The sequence below is a fragment of the Amaranthus tricolor genome, chromosome 10 (assembly GCF_026212465.1).
Source record: "Amaranthus tricolor cultivar Red isolate AtriRed21 chromosome 10, ASM2621246v1, whole genome shotgun sequence".
NCBI lineage: Eukaryota > Viridiplantae > Streptophyta > Magnoliopsida > Caryophyllales > Amaranthaceae > Amaranthus > Amaranthus tricolor.
The window spans coordinates 11,170,129-11,189,604 of record NC_080056.1 but is presented as its reverse complement, the minus strand read 5'-3'; the positions used below and the strand labels follow the sequence as shown (position 1 = coordinate 11,189,604).

The 19,476-nt window shown below is 32.0% G+C and overlaps 1 protein-coding gene across 1 annotated transcript; it reads right to left on the bottom strand.

Annotated features, from left to right (window-relative positions):
- Nucleotides 1–913: 913 nt before the first annotated feature.
- Nucleotides 914–6,692, bottom strand: LOC130825027 (rab GTPase-activating protein 22-like). Its single transcript, XM_057690054.1, has 5 exons — nt 6,217–6,692; nt 3,994–4,129; nt 3,548–3,597; nt 2,407–2,460; nt 914–2,305 (listed from the first exon to the last, which is right to left on the bottom strand). The coding sequence occupies exons 1-5, from the start codon at nt 6,384–6,386 to the stop codon at nt 1,099–1,101; spliced, it is 1,617 nt and encodes a 538-aa protein (XP_057546037.1). The 5' UTR covers nt 6,387–6,692; the 3' UTR covers nt 914–1,098.
- Between the last annotated feature and the right edge of the window lie 12,784 nt (nt 6,693–19,476).

The following is a 19,476-nucleotide window of genomic DNA, read 5'->3' as shown; positions in this document are numbered from 1 at the left end:
CTTGGGAAGCATGGAAGATGATAATGGAATCTCTACATATGGATCTTCATGTGGTAATCCAAGAGTTCTTTTATCGGGCATGGGAAGACCTCAAGAAGTAGAGATGAAGGTTCTTCACTCAACAACATGTGCACAGCAGTATCAGGATGAAACTGCTGACCAGCAGACCTAGCAAGCCTTGGCTAGATCGTATCTTCCAATCATTTGGGCCTCCAAGGGTAGAAATGGAATCTTTGCACTAGAAACTTGCTACCTTGACTAATCATGGCCATCATCAACCATTTAAAGAGCACAAGAAGATACGTGGAAGGTCACCTGTTCAGCAACCTTTGGTCAGAATGTCAGAATGTCCTGTTTAGCTTGTTTCTCTTGTTTTTAATGTGCACATGTTTTGCACGTGTCTTTTAATGACCGTTATAGTTAGTTGTACGTGTCCTTAGCTTTGTCATTGTATTTCCCCCGTTCCTCAAGTCTATATATAGACGTCCCTAGCTTTGTAAAACACATGTTTCAAGTTTAATAAAAATTCAGAAATTAAGATTCATTGGATTGTTTCCTTTGTTTTCTCCTTGAGTGTGTATGAACACTCAAAGATCTTGAGTAGTGCAAGATCATCATCCTATTAAAGCTGAGAGTAGTCCTTGGTTATACTTAGGAAATTGTTGGCCTTAGAGGGTTAAACTCCTAGTCTTTCAATTCAAGATTCACCCTACAAACTTGTTCTGTTTGTGTGAATCATATCACTGTTTCATGTGTGTTTTGAGTTTGTTTGGCTATCACATTACGTGGAATTGAAGGCTGGCTTAGATCTTCACATTGCATTGAGGATTTCCAACCCAAACACGCATCAATTACCAACCAACAACTTCGGTTCTAGAGCTCCGAGGTAAATCATCCCTGACATCATGTGTGTGTTTAGTACAAGTGAAATGGAAAAAAATTTCTTGATAATTTGAATATATTGTTTATCCATCGCGAGATATTATGAAGAATCAAACACCAGAATGAACAAGATTAGGCCTTCCGAAAATTTGTTCAACATCGAATATTTTTGAACATGGCCCCGTATCATGTGCTACAAAAGAAGAGCTAAGGCCTTTAAACGGTTGCATCAATTTTATCATGAAGAGTCATTACCAGATGATGTGCATCATCTAAGAGTTTCCAGACATCAAGTTGTCCAGCCATGTTATTGCATTCCCTCAAGATCTCATCCATGCTATTGTACTTTTCTATGAATTGTTTTCTTCTCTGCAAAACAGAAGCAGCAATGGCATACAACAGCAGATCTTCGGTTGGTGGAGCCCGTTGTCTTATTCTGCTCCAAGCTGTCTTGCCCACTCCAGACCTGAGTGCAGCCTGATCAGCCCACATCACTTCCCACAGACAGAGAGTCTGCTCGAAATTCAGCTCACGCCTAAACAGGACCACCACCATTCGGTACACAAAAAAACAATCCTCTGCCTGAAGCTTTACCAAGTGTCTATAAAGGTGGGAGTCTTTGTATTTTATAATTTTGGCCACAATATTAAGTTGTCGACGAATTCCCACTTCATCTAGCCTGAAGTTATGACGAGCCTTCTTCATAAACCCAACAAAACACCAAAATGCCATATGGTCCTCCTCAATTACTGATATTATTGGGGAAAGTAGATCGCTCATACCTTGACAATAACCAATTTCAGAGTCATAAATAGCATAGGCTTCGAGTATTGCCACCAATCGCGCAGCATGGAAAACCCTGCACGGCTCAAGGTGATCATAATCTTTGAGTCCTACCGCCTCAGCACAGCATCGTGCCCGGTCTTCTGATATTGCAGCCTGAGAAGGGGAATAAGCTATCCATTCTGCATTGGCCCGAACAGCATCAAGACGGATTATACGTTGCCAGGTAGCAAAATCTTCAGATCGAAAAACATTAGACTGCATATTTGTCTTTGATGCGGGAACATTTCCCTTTAGAGACACATCGTGCTCATTTTCATGCTCTACCAGAGGGGAGTTTTCATAAAATTGCTCATCTTCTGATGACCCCACCTCAGACGAATCATACACTACAGAAGTAGAACTTGTGATCTGTTGAGAGCTACTGGTCCTATCCAATACCGAACTAGAATGATTTTCTGAGAACTCAAGATCTGAACTTCCCCTTTCACTACAGAGGGACTCATGAGCACTAACCACTTCTGAAGCAGGTGAACTTGGCTCTGTAATCTCACTCTTCGCATTGCTATTTGGCTTCAAATTCTCATCAGTTTGTCTTAGTAGTCGTCGGCTCTGTCTTCTGAGTTTTTCATACTCCTTTCTGCAGAACAAGAACAAAATAAGAGTTTATGTAGCAACACAAAAAAAATTAACAGAAAATTTATTACGACAATAAAAAACTTTCAAATACATCCAAATAACCTGTTCCTATTTCTGACAGCTTCTCTTTCTTCTTCGGTGCTATCAAGATCATACCTGTTAAACAACAACAATGAAGTTAAGAAAAAGGTTGAGAAAAATGCATCAATCAGATAAGAGCAAGCCCTACAAATTCTGAAATAAGGTGGTACACAGCTAAGTTAAGGGAAATCCACAATAAGATAACCTGGATTCCTCAGTTGCCAATATGTCAACTATCAACTGAGAAAAGCCTACTTGTACATCTACGGCCCTTTTAATTGTTGGTACTAAATGTTAGTAGTGGGAATTTTCATGAAATGTACATTTCATTCCCTGGTGATGAAACTTTGATCATAATAAAGTTGTTTTCTTCAGATTTTTCATTGACACCTAATACCACCTCTCCAAATAGTAATGCATGGGAATGAGTTTTGTGAAGAAAATGAGATGAATGCATTAGAACAAACTTGTCAAGAAATTTTCTTACCAAAATTACACTAACTTTCCATTATAATTCCCACTATTTAATACTGACAACGAAACGTGTCACAAGTGAATTTCAGCAAGCACATTAGACCCACATCCACCACAATTAGCTAGCCGATAAATCACCCAAATAGGTCAAAGCATGAAGCTGTGACATCAGCAAACTTCTACAAAAGTTCACCTCAATTACAAATATTGATTTAGCATTTATTATTAGAGCAAGACAAAAAAATAAACAAATCACATACGTAACAGATGCCTGGAGATGACACAGACAATATTAATCAAAGTACAAAAGAAGATTAAACCATGAAAACCCATGCAGACACACCAAATCAAACTAGAACAAAGACTAGAAGTAAAAACAGTATGTCATGTTGAAAGTATTTTTTAATTGTAAAAAGATTGTGCAGGGTCCAAATACCCAAACAGAACCAAACATCGTTGCTCTGTTTGAAAATAAGTTTTGGTGAGGGGTGGTAATATAAATCAAGAACATCAAAAGGAAGTAACATTATAAGATTAGGGTACATGGAAGCAAATCATAGAATCCTTGCTCAATAACAATTGTGATGGACACAAATGAGTTTGCAAAATCACAATTAGGCATCATCAATAGCTCATATACTCCAGGCAGTAAAGAGGTGGATAAGACATGTATGCCCTATGAACTTACACGCCAAGAAGAAAAGGCCAAACCTCTGCTCTGACACTGTGATCAATACCCTGCAATGAGAGATCCAAACACATTAAGAAAAAGAAATAAAGGCAAGGCATTTCTCTACACACAAATATAATTCCTGAAAACCGATAGAAGTAACAATTATACCGCAATTGACCACAAAATATCTCGTTTAAGTAGAAGAATTGGAAAACAGAAATTTAAGAAGCTGCCAAGAGTATCATGAATTACAAGAGACAAAGCATCAATCAGATCTAACGAGGATAAATTCCAAGAGCAGGACTACAACCAATATGGAGAAGGAAGTCAAGGAGCAAACAAAACAAGTGAACATGAACACGACCGTAGAGAAAAATCTAAGAACCTTGGGAAGCAAATATTATTTTATAACTCGTATGAAGTGCAAACAAACAAATAAAGTCATATATACAGTAACTTACTCCACTTCGAACTTTTTTCAAAAGATTTATTCCACCATCATGAAGTTTTCCATCTGGTTGAAATGAATTTCTCCACTGCTCCGGAGTAAGGGCGTTTTTTATTCTTTTCCGACTCCATGGTGACTTAACATTACCACTGGCAATACGAATATAACCAACATCAATCAAAGAAACTAAAAACTTGAGAAAAATACTAATTGTGTTTAATATCTCATACTATTCCATTCAAAATCAAGACCCACATGCAAAAGACTAAAGATTAGGTTTGCTGCATCCAATACTAAGATATAAAGCACATCATAACTTTCTCCTTAAGATTCACAACCAAACAAAACTCATTAAGCTCACAAACATTATAAGATACTCCCTCGGTCCCTCTCATTTTGCATAAGGTGCAAAATGGTGAAATTTAGTGAAAAAGAGAAATTGAGCTGGAGAATTAAACAAAAAAACAAGTGGATGATAGAAATGAATGGTTAAGATGGAAAGAGTATAAGTTTATGGATGAGACTAAAGGAAGGAAAGTGGGTCCATTACAAAAAAAAAGAAAAGGGTGCAAAATCAGTGGAACAAACTACAATGGAAAGTGTACAAATTGAGAGGAACTGAAGAAGTATAATCACAAGAATTCACATACTGACACCATAGTTGTACTTGCTCTCTTTCAATCACCACAACACTAAAACATTACAAAATTAATTCCAATTGAGCCACTTAACTGGCCATCACCTTCGCTCGGACAGGCACAAACTTAACGTTGAAATAACAAAACAATTGTTTCCAATTGAGCAAAACTAAACAATTAAACTAATCTTGGCCTTTTCATGTCTGAGCCTTTCTATACGAAACAAAATTACAAAAAGTCATGTTTACCTTTTATACACTTTTGACTCTACAGACTAACTCACTTCTCCATGGAGGGAAAGTCGGTATGCTGAACATGCAAAGTGACATGAATTACAAAGCAAGCATGGAAAAGTTGAAGCTTTGAAACCACATAGACCTTTGTAGCGAACAAAATTTGGGTCTACATAGGTAATCATCAAAGAATATGTCACTAACCCCGGTCCCCCACCCCTAAATAATGAATAAAAAGATTGCGCTCTAGATATGCAAACTAGGTCATGGGTACAATTTGATAAAAACAATGTAGCACATGAAGTTCCCTCAACTGTTCAAACTTCCAATTACCAAAACATGTTCACATTCCTAGTAACACAATCCCAAATCCCAACTTACAGCTAGTATACAAATTCACCCTTTGACTTATGCTACAGATTTCAATATTTTTTTCCGCTCAAGCAACAAATAAGAGAAAACATACCCCCAAAATCACAGAAAACTCCCACAAAGTAGGAGTACAATGCATATGAGATACAACAACGAAAATTCTGGACTTGAAACAACCATTATAATGCACAAGAGAATCCAATATTATATTCCATAAAACAATTTAATTAATTAATATGCACATTGCTTAACCGGAGCAAGCCAATCAAAATCTTCATTTCCCAAATTACCATAACAAATGCTTTAACAAAGTAGCCAAAAATGTCCCAATCTTTGAGTTAAGCAAACAAGATTGTTACACTTCATGAGAATCAACATTGTAGTGGAGTCATTCTTAGCAATTTAAGTCCAATAAATGATTAATATACCACAGGCAACGGCTTTCTCAGTCGTAACTACATAACTACAATTTCAGCTATCTTTAATCTATCATTGCTACTGTATCATGATTTTGCAAAGAAAAGCGAAATGGAGTTCTCAAATTAAGCAAGAAATTGAGGGTTGTGATAAAACGAGAGAAAATGGAAGTGTTTATGGAAACTCGTCGATGGGAAGAAGAAGAAGAAGAAGAAGACCCCGGTGAGGAAGAAGCAACAACGAATAAAGCCAATCACAAATGAACCTATGAGGCAGATAATGGTGATGGTGACGACGACGATGATGAATAACGATGATGTTTTTCGAATTAGATGATAATGGAAATGATTTCGATAAAGAAGATGATGAGGAACAAGTATGACTTTTTCTTAAAGCTTTCATCTATAATAATCAAATTAAAAAATCCTAATCCTAAACCTAAAGATAACCCTAACCCTTCCCTAGAAATTTCAATAAGATCCCACCAAAAATCCGCAATCACAACCTTAATCTAGGGTTTACAGTAATCAATCACGCAAAATCAAACCAGAAAAAGGAGAGATTTTCAAATTTTACCTACGAGTATAAACAACGGCAGCGACAACGGCGAGACCAGCAACGGCAGTAATAGCAACGGCTACAGCCGAGCCGCCACCATTTTGGGCGCCAGCAGTTGCACCACCGCTTAAGAAGAGGAAAAGTCCACCAATATTGCTATATAAGCTCGATGGGACGCTGTTAAGCATCGGAGGAAATAAAAAAACGCACAAAAATGGCGGAAATTATTATTGATCGAGATGGAGAAGAAGATAAGGTGATAAAATATTGGAATTTTTCTTCCTTTTCAATCTTCTTCTCCAATCTCTCTCTTTTTCCCTGAAAATTTCTGTAATTTTGAATTTGAACGATTCTCCGGAAGGAAGTGGAGAAAGAGAAAGGATCAATGGATATCTAGTATGTCGAGAGATTGTTAGCATCTATCATGTATAATGATATGTATAGACTATAGTGAATTCGTTGTATGTATAATGATTGGGAGATTTTGTTTTTATAGGTGGTTAAAAGTGGTTAATACTTGCTACTCCTACTTAGATTTCTCAATAAATATTTTTGATTAATCAAATACTCAAATTTGTAAGTATAAAATAGTCAAACTATGGTAGTAGGGTGTTTAGTACATGAAAATGAGAATTTGAAGATAAGAATGTAAAATTGAGATTGAAATTTAATTGTTAAGAATTTATAATATAATATAATTTTAATTTCTTAGTTGGTACGTTAACGAGAGTAAATTGTGAATTGTGTACGTATTAAAATAAAATGTGAATTTACAATTTTACCCTTTATTAGAAATGAAAAAAGTTGTGAATTTTCATAAATAAGAATATAAAAGTATTTTCCAATTAAATATCAATAAACATCCTCTAATACTTGCCGCTTAGGTATTAATACCTTAGGAATACATAGCAAATTATCCTATTCTCAATCTCCAACTCTAATCCCAATTCCACTTACCAAACACAAGATATTATGAAATTGAAAATTGAAATTCTCATTCTCATCCCTTAATCCCACATACCAAACACTCCAAGCTTGTCGTTATTATTATTATTTTTATTGTTGTTGTTGTTGTTGTTGTTATAAAATTGTTGATGTTATTGTAAAAGGAAACAAATAAAAAGTTGGGAAAGTATCAAGCAACAAGCTAATCTTTGACATTTTTTTGAATATAAAAAGCTATTTTATGAAAAATATAACTCTTAGACTTGGTACTATTAAAAATACTCAAAGATTTCAAAGAACTATTTGAAAGCATATCTAATGTTTCTCCTCTCATTTCCCAAATATAGAGAAATCAAAAGGGTAATTTTATATTCATTCTCCTCATAGTAATAATTCATTTCTACGACATTAGCTAATGAAGCACCAGGGGCTCAATAGGAGGCACATGTGCCATCAAAGGGGAAAACACCAAGGACATCCAAACAAGCATTTTTGCCATGAACTCAATTAAACATTAATAAATCTGTTGGCCTCAAGTCTTTCCCACTATTTGTAAGAAACCTCATCGGTTATAAACTACTTTGCAACAAATATCCACAAGCATGCCACGATTTAAGTTGTGCGTAAACTTCACAGCAAACTCATTAGAGCAATAGACAACGTGATTCCTTCATTTGTCTATTTTGAGAGCATTGTAACTTGGGTATAAACTACTTTCCGAACAAGATACGTTTGGCGGGAAAAGAAAACCACTCTACTCCTTGGGTCCTTAATTATTAGGCCAAAAACATTTTTTCTTGTCTGCATTAAGAAACAAAACACGAGCTGGCCCTTCCTCCATTATAAAGCGTATTCGGAGAAAAATTGAATGGACATGCGAGGACCGCATCAAGGGTAGTAAAAACACATCCAAGAAGGTAAAAATCATACATAGAAGAAGTGTCTCTAAACATAAAAGACAATTGAGAACAGAGCTCACTAAAAAAGGTCTTGGGTTACCATAGAGTATGTCCTCTGAACAAGGAGCAAGAACTACCATGGTATCAACATGCTTGTAATGCTTATTAAAAGAGTGAGTACTAAAATACTCCCTACAAAATCATATTCCTGCCTTTTTAAGCGCTACAAACAAAACTGAGAACAAGCAAAGATAAATCGCAATACGATCTTTAAGGTATACTTTAAAATCACTCGTACTAAAATGATGAAACCCTAGATGAGCAATTAAGTACTCTTTGGTAAACCCTCTTCCACCATCACTGTTGCAACCATCATAACCCTTAAAATTTTCTATTCAAATTAACAAGTGAAAGGGGAAATAGAAGTCAAGGACAATCTTTGGCATACGTGGAATATATTTGCCTAACCATGTATTTATCATGGTCAATTTTATGAGGTTATCATAAGGGTAACGAGTAGACTTGGTCTTAAGATCTTAATATGAGACAAAGACAACAAACTAAAAAATACTATTGAAAATATCGTATTTTGGGGGAACATTGTTATAAAAATATCTAGAAAAATATGACTTTTGTGAAAAATTAATTGTTTTGTAAAACATACCTAGTAACAGAATCCGTTAATATTTCCGTAAGTTTTTTAAATTTAAAATAATAATAATAATAATAATAATAAAGGCATAAGTTAGAAACAGCACGTGGTGACATGGGTTCTCAAAACCCATTTTCCCCAAATCAAACACTTGGAAGTTAGGGTTTCGAAAAGCAAAACAAACAAATTGTGCTTCTTCCAAATCACGCAGCCATGAACGTCACAGAAACAATTTTTTTGAAAATGGGTTTAGATGAATCTTCTTCCTGGATTTTAAGGTCTTGATTTTCGAACACCACATAAACAGTTTTTTTGAAGGCTTGATTTTCGAACTGCAATTGAAGCTGGTAATGAAGGTTTTCGCAGGTTCTTTAATGGTGAAGGAGAAGTATTTTCCAAATCGAGGGTTCTTATTTTGTTGAATGTGGAAGATGATGAGGAATCATCGGAGTTCTTTAATGGGTGAAGTGGCCCGTGACCTACACAAGAGAAACTAACGGAAATATTAACTAATTCTGTTAGTAGGTATGTTTTGATAAAGAAAATTAAATTTTTTTTGACAAAAAAATTTGTTTAAGTAGTTTTCTTAAAAGTGGAATTTTTCTTGCTAGTTTTTAACAATTTTAGATCTTTTCTAATTTAAGCTGTGTATTTGCATTATGTTTGAGGAAAAAATTGACATTAATAATTCGACCTTTTGCTTGTCGGATGTGAATAATTCAACCTTTAGATTATATTCTAATAATCTAACATTTGCCCTTAGTTTACTGTAATTTATAAATAATTCAACCTTTATTTTAGTTTGCTGACAGTATACTCTATTATTATTTATAATTAGTAATATAGTATATTACGGGCATATGTATGATAAATATTAAATTATTAAAAAATAATACAAAAAGTTAGATTATTCACATATAAAATATTAAATTATTAATGTTAATTTTTCCTAAATAATATTAGTATGTTTATTTACTGATTTCAATTTTATTTATTTTGCAGGGTGAAAACATGTTTTTCATCATTGTGATGTGTCGTATAACAAATGATGATCATTTGATTATTTAATATCGTTAAGATTTTTTGTCAAGTTATTAATACAATTTATTTTATAGCAATTTTGGTATATTTTAAATTATTTCTCTTACAATTTTAGTGAACTTTTGTTTGTTTTATAATTACAATGTTTTATTCACTGAAAATTTGATTAATTTTTAGGATAGGATAAATTTATTAAACAAATTTTAAATTAGAATCAATATTTATAAAGGCTCAAGTGTATGCAGCCCATAAATTTATAATGGAAGTATAATAAATATTTTCTTACCAACAAATAGCATACATAAATCTGATTCAAATCCATAGGTCACAGAATTTTTTCAACGACTAGCAAATAATAGTACACAACTAATAAATATTATTTATATCGTTTGTCAAAATAAATGATATAAATAAATATTATTTGTATCATTTGTCAAAATAAACGATACAAATAATATTTATTTGTATCTTAAATTAAGATAAAATATATAAATAACTTTATTTATATCTTATATTTTAACAAATGATATAAATAGAGGTTACAAATATTACTTTTTTTACTAGTATTTATTTGTTTCTCACCAACAGATTTATATCTAAATTACAATGAGAAAGTTGTTTCCTATAAAGATGCTAGTAAACCCTTAATGGATTGAAGCCATTGATTATATAGGAATTAAAAGCTTTTGCAGATAACAAAACTTGTAAAATTGTTAACTTGCCTAAAGATGAAAAGCCCATAGGTAGCAAATTGGTTTACAAAGTAAAAACTCAAGTTAGAAGGAACATTGAAAAGGTTCAAATTTAGGTTAGTAGCTAAATGATTTATTGATAAAAATTATAGAAAGTATGATAGAGTTATAAAACATAAAACTATAACATTATGAAGAAATAGTTTCCCCAATTGTAAGATGATGAGTAGATGACATTATAAGGTGTCTTTTGGCGGTTGCGGCCAGTTATTAATGGGTAAATCATTAAATTATACGTGAAAATAAGACTTTTATTTATGGAGATTTACATGAAGAAGTATATATAAAGATGCCAGAGGGTATATTTAATTCTAAGTAATAATGTTTTTTACTAAAGAAAACTTTGTATGACCTTAAATAGGCTTATAGACAATGGCATGCCACATTAGTCCAATAGTGAAAAGACTTGGGTTATATTCAGTCCGAAAACCATTATTCGTTGTTCTAAAGCATACTTCAAGTATAGTTACTATAGTAGCTGTCTATATTGATAATGTCTTAGCTAGAAGTGATTTTTTTCACTATTAAAATTTTTTTTCAATTACATTTTTTCTAGAAGTGATTTTTGCTAGGAGCTTTTACAACCTAGTCACTACAGATAAGTATTGAAATAGCGATGGATAAAAGGCGACGGAAAGGTATGATCGCTAATGGCGACGAATTTGCTACGAAGCAACCCTCGCCTTTTGTGTTTTAAAAGCTGGCGACGGACACGAGTGGTCGCCAAAGGAGAAAAGTAAAATGGCGACGGGCAAGGTGGTCGCCAATGTGACGCCACAATGTTAACGGCTATTTTTTTGATTTTATTTACAGTGGGCGATGGCTTGTTCGTAGCCCTTTCGTCGCCCATCCAAGGATATTTTTTAAGTTGAAGTTGGCGACGGTTAATTAATGATGTTATTTAAAGTGGCCGACGGCTTTGTTAGTAGCCCTTTGGTCGCCAATACTAGAACTTATTTTTTAATTTTTATTTTAATTTTTGGCGACAGAGGTCTGATAGCCAGCTCGTCGCCCTTTTTCGTTCGTATTTTTGGAATTTGAATTTGAAAAATGGCGAGGGGCTTGTAATCGCCGTGTTGTCGCCATGTTTTGTATAAATAATCAAGACGTATAATTGTTATGCATTGTATATTTCGGAAACCAAAGCATTAAGAGAGGTTAGTGATTTACTTATTCTATTATATAGCTTGTTTTTAATGTTTACATGAGTTGTTTTATTTATTTTTATTATTTTTATTTAATTTTTATTGTCATAATTTGATTTAATTTTATTATTTAACTAGTACATATTTTATTTCCTTTGTTATTTACATGAGTTTTTTAATATTTTTTTGTTATTTTATATTTTATTTTTATTGTCATTAATTTGATTTAATTTTATTATTTAATTAGTACATATTTTATTTCCTTTGTTATTTACATGCGTTTTTTTTATTTTTTTTTATTATTTTATATTTTATTTTTATTGTCATTAATTTGCTTTAATAATTCACATTAGAATAATTATATTATTATCAGATTTTTTTATTGTCCTTAACTTACTTTACTAATCAATTGAATAATTATATTATTATATTATATATAGGTGTTAAAAAGGAATGTTAGGCAAGAAAGATGTTGGATGTACAACCGACGAAAAAATGAAAACTTTAGTTTAAGATTTATGAGAGGGTTGGAAGAGTTTTTAGATTCTGCTCGTACAAATATCATGAGTTCTGAGATTAGATGTCCTTGTAAAAAGTGTAAAAATTATTGTTATAAGGAACCAGATGAAATAAGAGAACATCTAATGAGAAAGGGGTTTGTTGAAAATTACTATGAGTGGGAATATCATCAAAACACACAGGTAGGAACAAAATCTGATGTTGTGGCGGTAGTGGGAGAGCAATCGTCAAACAATCTAAATTCATACTCACAGATGGTGCATGATGCAGTAGCTAGTGTATTTCCAGACACTTACCATCAGTTTCTTCCCTCCCAGTATGATGTAGTATAGGTAGATAATGAACCACCGGTACACGTTGACGAATATCCAAACCCTCAAGTGTCAACAGTTCTTTGAAATGTTAAATTCTGTAAATAGTCCTTTATTTAAAGGTTGTAAAATCACACCAAGATGTCTATTATTGGTCGACTTACAAACCTGAAGACATACCATCGTCTCACTAAGAGGTGTTACGACGATATTTGTGTTATTGTGAATGAAGTGTTACCAGAAGAGAATACGATGGTAAACAACTTCTATGAAACCAAAAAAAATAGCTGCCCTTGGTTTACCCGTTGAGAAGATAGATTGTTGTCCTAACGAATGTTTGATATATTGGGAGAATAATGTGAATGTAACTCGCTGTTATAATTGTGAAACTTCTAGATGGAGAAGAAACAGTAAAGGTGATAAGGTTTCGCGGAAACAGTTTCATTATATCCCCTTGGGCCACAAATTACAAAGATTGTATGCTTCAGAGGCAACAACTAGGCATATGACGTGGCACGCAGAGCATCGCACTAAAGATGGAGAGATGATACATCCGTCTGATGCTGAAGCATGGTTGACATTTAACGACTTACATCCAGATTTTGCATTGGAGACTTGAAACGTGCGGCTTAGTCTGTGTACTGATGGTTTTAACCCCTTTGGAAGTTCGGGTCAACAGTATTCATCGTGGCCTGTAATTGTCATACCATTCAATCTTCCGCAATGGATGTGCATGAAGAAGCCGTATATGTTCTTGACCGTGATTGTCCCTGGGCCGAGTAACCCAAAGCACAACATTGACTTATATCTTCAACCATTAATATAAAAGTTGAATATGTTGTGGGATGAGGGAATTTGTACATTTTATGTTTCAAGAAAGAAGAATTTCCAACTGCGAGCAGCTTTAATGTGGATGATCAATGACTTTTCAGCTTATTCGATGTTGTCTAGTTGGAGTGCTACGGGCAGTCAAAGGATAGAAGCGTTTGTGCAAGAGAATTTTACAAATGCGTTCTGAACAACAGTATGTTATTCATCTTTTAACATCTTTTATGTATGACAAAATTACGTTATTAAAATTCATAAAGTTATTTTCATTTATGTGACAGGCAAGACAAGGATTATTCGATAACCGAGAGAACAGTGAGATTTTGAAGTAGATGGTTGAAGGACCACTTAAACATGCTCGGAGTTACAATGTCTGTTACACAAATGGATATAGATTCCACACAGTACTTCATGCAACTAATAAATCTGCAGACAATAGTGGAGTGTGCGTCAAAGCTGCTGACAACTGTTTTAACGAAGATGATTTTTACGGGCAATTGTTTGAACTTATAAAGGTTGAATATCCGGGGATACCTATCAAAAGAGTGACGTTGTTTAAATGTCATTGGTATGACCCAACTACTACTGGAAATACCCATGGAACAAACATTCATAAACGATATAAGTTAGTTGACATACATCAGGGTCGTTCGTCGTTTATATGATCCATCTGTGTTGGCAAGTCAAGCATCTCAAGTATATTATCTTCCATATCCGAGTACAAGAAAAAATTTGAAAGATTGAAGAGCGTTTTGCAAAGTCAAACAAAGTAAATTCGACAACGCAATACAACAAGAATCCAAAGATGCTGCTTTTCAAGATGAAAATAGAGAACGTATTGAAATTGAAGAAGAAGTTTTCCAGACACCGCTTCTTGATTCATCTGGCGAAATTGTTCAGCAAGTGCATGATAATGATGAAGATACTGAAAAAGATGTGGATCTTGTACTGTCAGAAGACGAAGAATCCGAAGATGAAGTTGCTGAGAACAACGATAATTTTAGTGATGAAGAGTAGCGTAATTAATTACATGTAATCATTTAATATTTTGTAATATTTAATACAATTATATGATATAGATTCCAAATTATTAATATTTTGTGTTAATAATAATAATCACAACAACAACAACAAAAACAATAATAATAATAATAATAATAATAATAATAATAATAATAATAATAACAATAATAATAATAATAATAATAATAATAATAATTAGAATTATAATAACAACAACAATAATAATAATAATAATAATAATAATAATAATAATAATTAATATTACTAAAGCTACACGAAAACAAACGGCGGGAATTTCAAAAATTTTGAATAAAGGGCGATGACTAGGAGACGGGCACTGTCGTCGCCCCCTGCAACAATATCCTACTTATTTTCCCTAATCGTGCACGCCAAATTTTGCTCATTACCGATGTGGGCAACGGGACAGCGACGGGTCATGTCGTCGCCAGTACCCGATGACAAAATATTAAATTTTTGACCTAATTTCTCATTTCTAACAATCCTAACCCTATACTTCTTCATTTTTTCTCTAAGTTCTACGCCTCTTCATCTACTTACTCCATTAATCTCATCCTCTATTAATTTTCTTTTCTCTCTTAATCTCATCTTCATTATCTTGTGGTTACTACTCATCTGAACTCTAAAATTATCATCTTCTTACAAAAAGGTTAGTGCTTATTGTTTATTTTTATGACTTATTTTTATGTCTTGATGATTATGATGATGAATTATATTTGTATGTCTTTATTTTTTTTATGTTTGTTTTCGAATTATAGAGTAAATTGTGATCTTCAACATGTCATTTCATGATGTTTATGGTGAATTATGTTTTTTTTTTCAAATTATGGTATAATTTAAGCATGTTTCATGTAATTTTTTTCTGATTTTTTTTTGTTATTTTTAAATGTAATTTTCGAATTATGGAGTAATTTATTTTTGTTGTCATGTTATTTTATTGTTTCAAAATATTATTATGTTTTTTTTGTTATTTTCGAATTATGGTATAATTTAAGCATGTTTCATGTAATTTTTTTCTGATTTTTTTTTGTTATTTTTAAATGTAATTTTTGAATTATGGAGTAATTTATTTTTTTGTCATGTTATTTTATTGTTTCGATATATTATTATGTTTTTTTTTGTTATTTTCGAATTATGGTATAATTTGTGCATGTTTCATATTATTTTTTTTTAGATTTTTTTTTATTAATTTTAAATGTAATTTTCGAATTATGGAGTAATTTCTAGTTGTTGTCATGTTATTTTATTGTTTCGAAATATTAGTATTATTATTATTATTTTTTCGAATTATGGTATAATTTGAGCATGTTTCATGTTATTTTTTTCCAGATTTTTTTTGTTATTTTTAAATGTAATTTTCGAATTATGAAGTAATTTATTTTTGTTCTCATGTTATTATTTTGTTTTGAATAATTTTCGGAATTTTTATTAAGTAATTTTCGAATAATGTTGTGGTTTATGGTTGTTTTTATTTTATGTTATTTTCAATATATTTTTATGTTGAAAATAATATTAGGGTTTGATATAAATTTATAGGTATAGATGACCTTGATTTTAGTTGAAAATAATATTAGGGTTTGATATAAATGTTATAGGCGAAATGAATAACGATCCTAATGATTGGGCTAGCGATTTTTTGTTGAATAATCTGTCAAGCAATAACGAGGAAAATAGCAATGAAGAAAACACAACTCAAATTGATGGGAGTAATGAAAATATTCCAAGTGATTCCATAAATAATATGGAAGAGGACGATGGAAATGATCCTCGTCTGAATCTTCCATGGCTAGCAAATATAAACAAGTAAAATTTTTTATAATCTTATTATCATTAATATTTTTTCATTACTAAAATTTCATTGTAAACTAATTTTGTTAATTATTGTAAGATTTGATTCGGCATACGGGAATACCACTTCTTCAAACAAAAGGGCTACCTTTAACTATAGACAAGATGTCGCAGGTAGTAGTTGGAAGGCTGTCACCAAACCCACTAAAAATTTTTACTTTAATGAATTTAAAGTAAAATAATTATCTACTTAGTTTATTTTCAGACTTTTTATATATAAATTACTATAAGTATTTTATTTAATGAAAATTTATGCAATTAGAAAGAATACAAATGGGACCCTCGCCTCGAACATTTCGTTAGGAGGTCATGGGAGGAAAAAGCTGCAAAGCGCTATGCGGATATGCTTTTCAAAGCGCGCAAAAAGTTGAAAAGCGCGCTGAATTTTAAATCCTCTTCCATCGTTAATGAGACTTGGGCACGATAGAAAAGTGATTGGGAGCGCCCAGATAATAAAGCCTTATCTGCTAGGAATTCCTCCAATCGACGTAGAGGAGGAGACAAAGCTGAACCCACCCATATAGGTGGCTCAGTCCCGCACGCCAAAACCATGCGGGATTTGGTGAGTATTTAGTTAATTAAGTAGTATTATATTGAATTGGAAATTATCTTTTAGTTAATTGTAAATCGTTTTTTTTTAATTTCAGGAACATTCGAAAGGTCAAAGACCCACACCCTATGAAATATTTACAAGAACACATGGGGTCATTGACACTGAATTTGGGGATTGTTTCCAATGGACTAATACGAAGTCGCAAAAAGTTAATGTAATAATTTTTTAAACTTGTTTATTTCTTTAATTTTATTTTTTTAATTAATGCACAAAGTTTTTTATTTTATTTTATTTTAGTATTAATTATTAATTTGTGTTGTCCTAATTGATTTGTTTGTTTTATCGAAGGATGAATATCGTGCTTTAATGGAGGAGCATCCAACCCGCGTCCCAAGTCAAATTTGGTTGGATGCTATTAAAAATGTAGATAGCGGGTCAAGCACAAAAAGCAAAAAAGGAGAGAGGTATATGGGGTTGGGTCCGCCTCCCAAATTATTTAAAGCCAACTGATAATCCGTCTTCTCAACCTGCACAATCTGATTATGATGCCATCATTCAACAAAGGTTTGCAGATTTGAAAGTACGACAAATGGAGTTTAACAATCAATTATGGGAAGCGGTACGAATGGGAAATGCTCTTCCTATGAGACTCACCAAAGGCTAACTGAACAAATCGAAACAGAACGAGAACTTTTTTGAAATTTGTTCAATCGCATCTCAATTTGTGTCAACCCTCTCCTCCACCTCATCCTAATCAGTGATTAACTTTTGTGACTTTGTAGATACACTTTTGTTTTATATATAATATGTCCCACTTTTTAATATTTATTTTTTTTATGTGTACATTTTTATCTTAATATTATAACAAATATATAATATATATAAATATAATATATATATATATATATATATATATATATATATATATATATATATATATATATTAATATTTATATAATGCGAAAAAGGGAAAAAAATGCGTTCAACTTAGCGAGGGAATGGCGACAAAAGCTTGGTCGCTAACTGACAGAAAGTACAGGCAACGACTTAGCGACGGGCAATTTGGTCGCCCCACCAAAAAGCTTGGCGATGGGATTTTACGTCGCCAGTTCGTCCCCAGTTCGTCGCCAGTTGCAGGCTTTTAGCGATGGATTTGTTGTCGCTAGTTGGTCGCCATTGCGCTCTGAATGTTGGCGAGGAAATAACGTTCACTTTTAGTTTAGCGACGAACGAAAAGACGACCGCGCTGGTGCCCGTCGTCTGGCCTACTTTTTGACCGTTTAGCTATCAAATAGCGATAAAATATGTAGTCGCCATTTTGTTGTTTATTTGTAGTGAGTGGAGTACAACATTTTAAGAAAGTAGTTACTCGTTTTCCAATAATGCATGTCAAACAAAGAACCAATGAAGGTATTCTCTTGGAAGATTCTTTGTTATACACAAGTATTAACTATAGTTAACAAATTTAATTTCCTCTCAAATACTAAACCTGAATTGTCATATATTATCCAAACTTTAAGTTAATATATGCAAGCATCAAGAAGTTCACACCCTTATGCAGATGTACACATGATAAGCAGTGAGCACAAGATCAGCAACTTTACATCACATCAGAAAGAAGGAAGCATTACAGTCTATCATTTCATAATAACCATTTTGTTTGTGTCAAATCGTTTCAATCCTCTATTTCTACTCTTGAAACTTAAATCTTGTGAAAGAAATTTTGTTAAAATCTTAGAAATCATCAAATTTCATTAGATAATAATATGAAAATAACATTAATAATTTTACTTTGTTGATTTGTTATTAGGAAAAATTATCTAAAATAATCTTTTATTGATTCTAATAAACCTAACTTTTGATTAAATATGAATACTCCCAACTATAGGAGGTGTTGCTAAGAATGCACCAATGTAACTTATATTATGACCTACAAAACAAGTCATTTTGCATAAAAAATTAAAAAGTAAAAACAAAATTAAATTAAAAAATTAAAAAATAAACAAAATAAAAAATGATATCAAGTAAGTTTATTTTTTAATTTTAACTTTTAATTTTAAATATTTTAAATTTTTATATTATTTTTCTTTTTTGGTGCAATTATTATGAAAAAACGGTCACCAATTGGGACAATATTTTTGCATAATGGACCTTAATATTGAAATTATTTAGAGTTTACCAAAACTTGAAATTATTGTAGAAAAATTAATAAAAAGTTAAATTATTCTAGATATCTTATTATTATTATTATTATTATTATTATTATTATTATTATTATTATTATTATTATTATTGTTATTGTTATTGTTATTGTTACTATTATTATTATTATTATTATTATTATTATTAAGAAAAGTACCCAGAATAATCCATTTTTTATTGATTTTCCTACAATAATTTTAACTTCTGATTAATCATAAATAATCCCAATTTTAGAGTTACTTAACTAAAAGCATTGTTGCCCAAATAGTGACTGGTTTTTGCTGGTTAATTGGAACAAAAAAATTAATAAATAAAAAATTAAAATTTCTAAAAATTAAAAGTTAAAATAAAAAAGTTACTTGATTTCCCTTTTTAAATTTTAAAATTAAAATTTTTTAATTTTTTTATAATTTAATTTTGTATTTACATTTAATTTTTTAATGCAAAATGATTTATTATATAGGTAAGAGGTTACTTTGGTGCATTCTTAGCAAGAACCCATTATAGTTGGTGTTATTCATGTTTAATCAAAAGTTGGGATT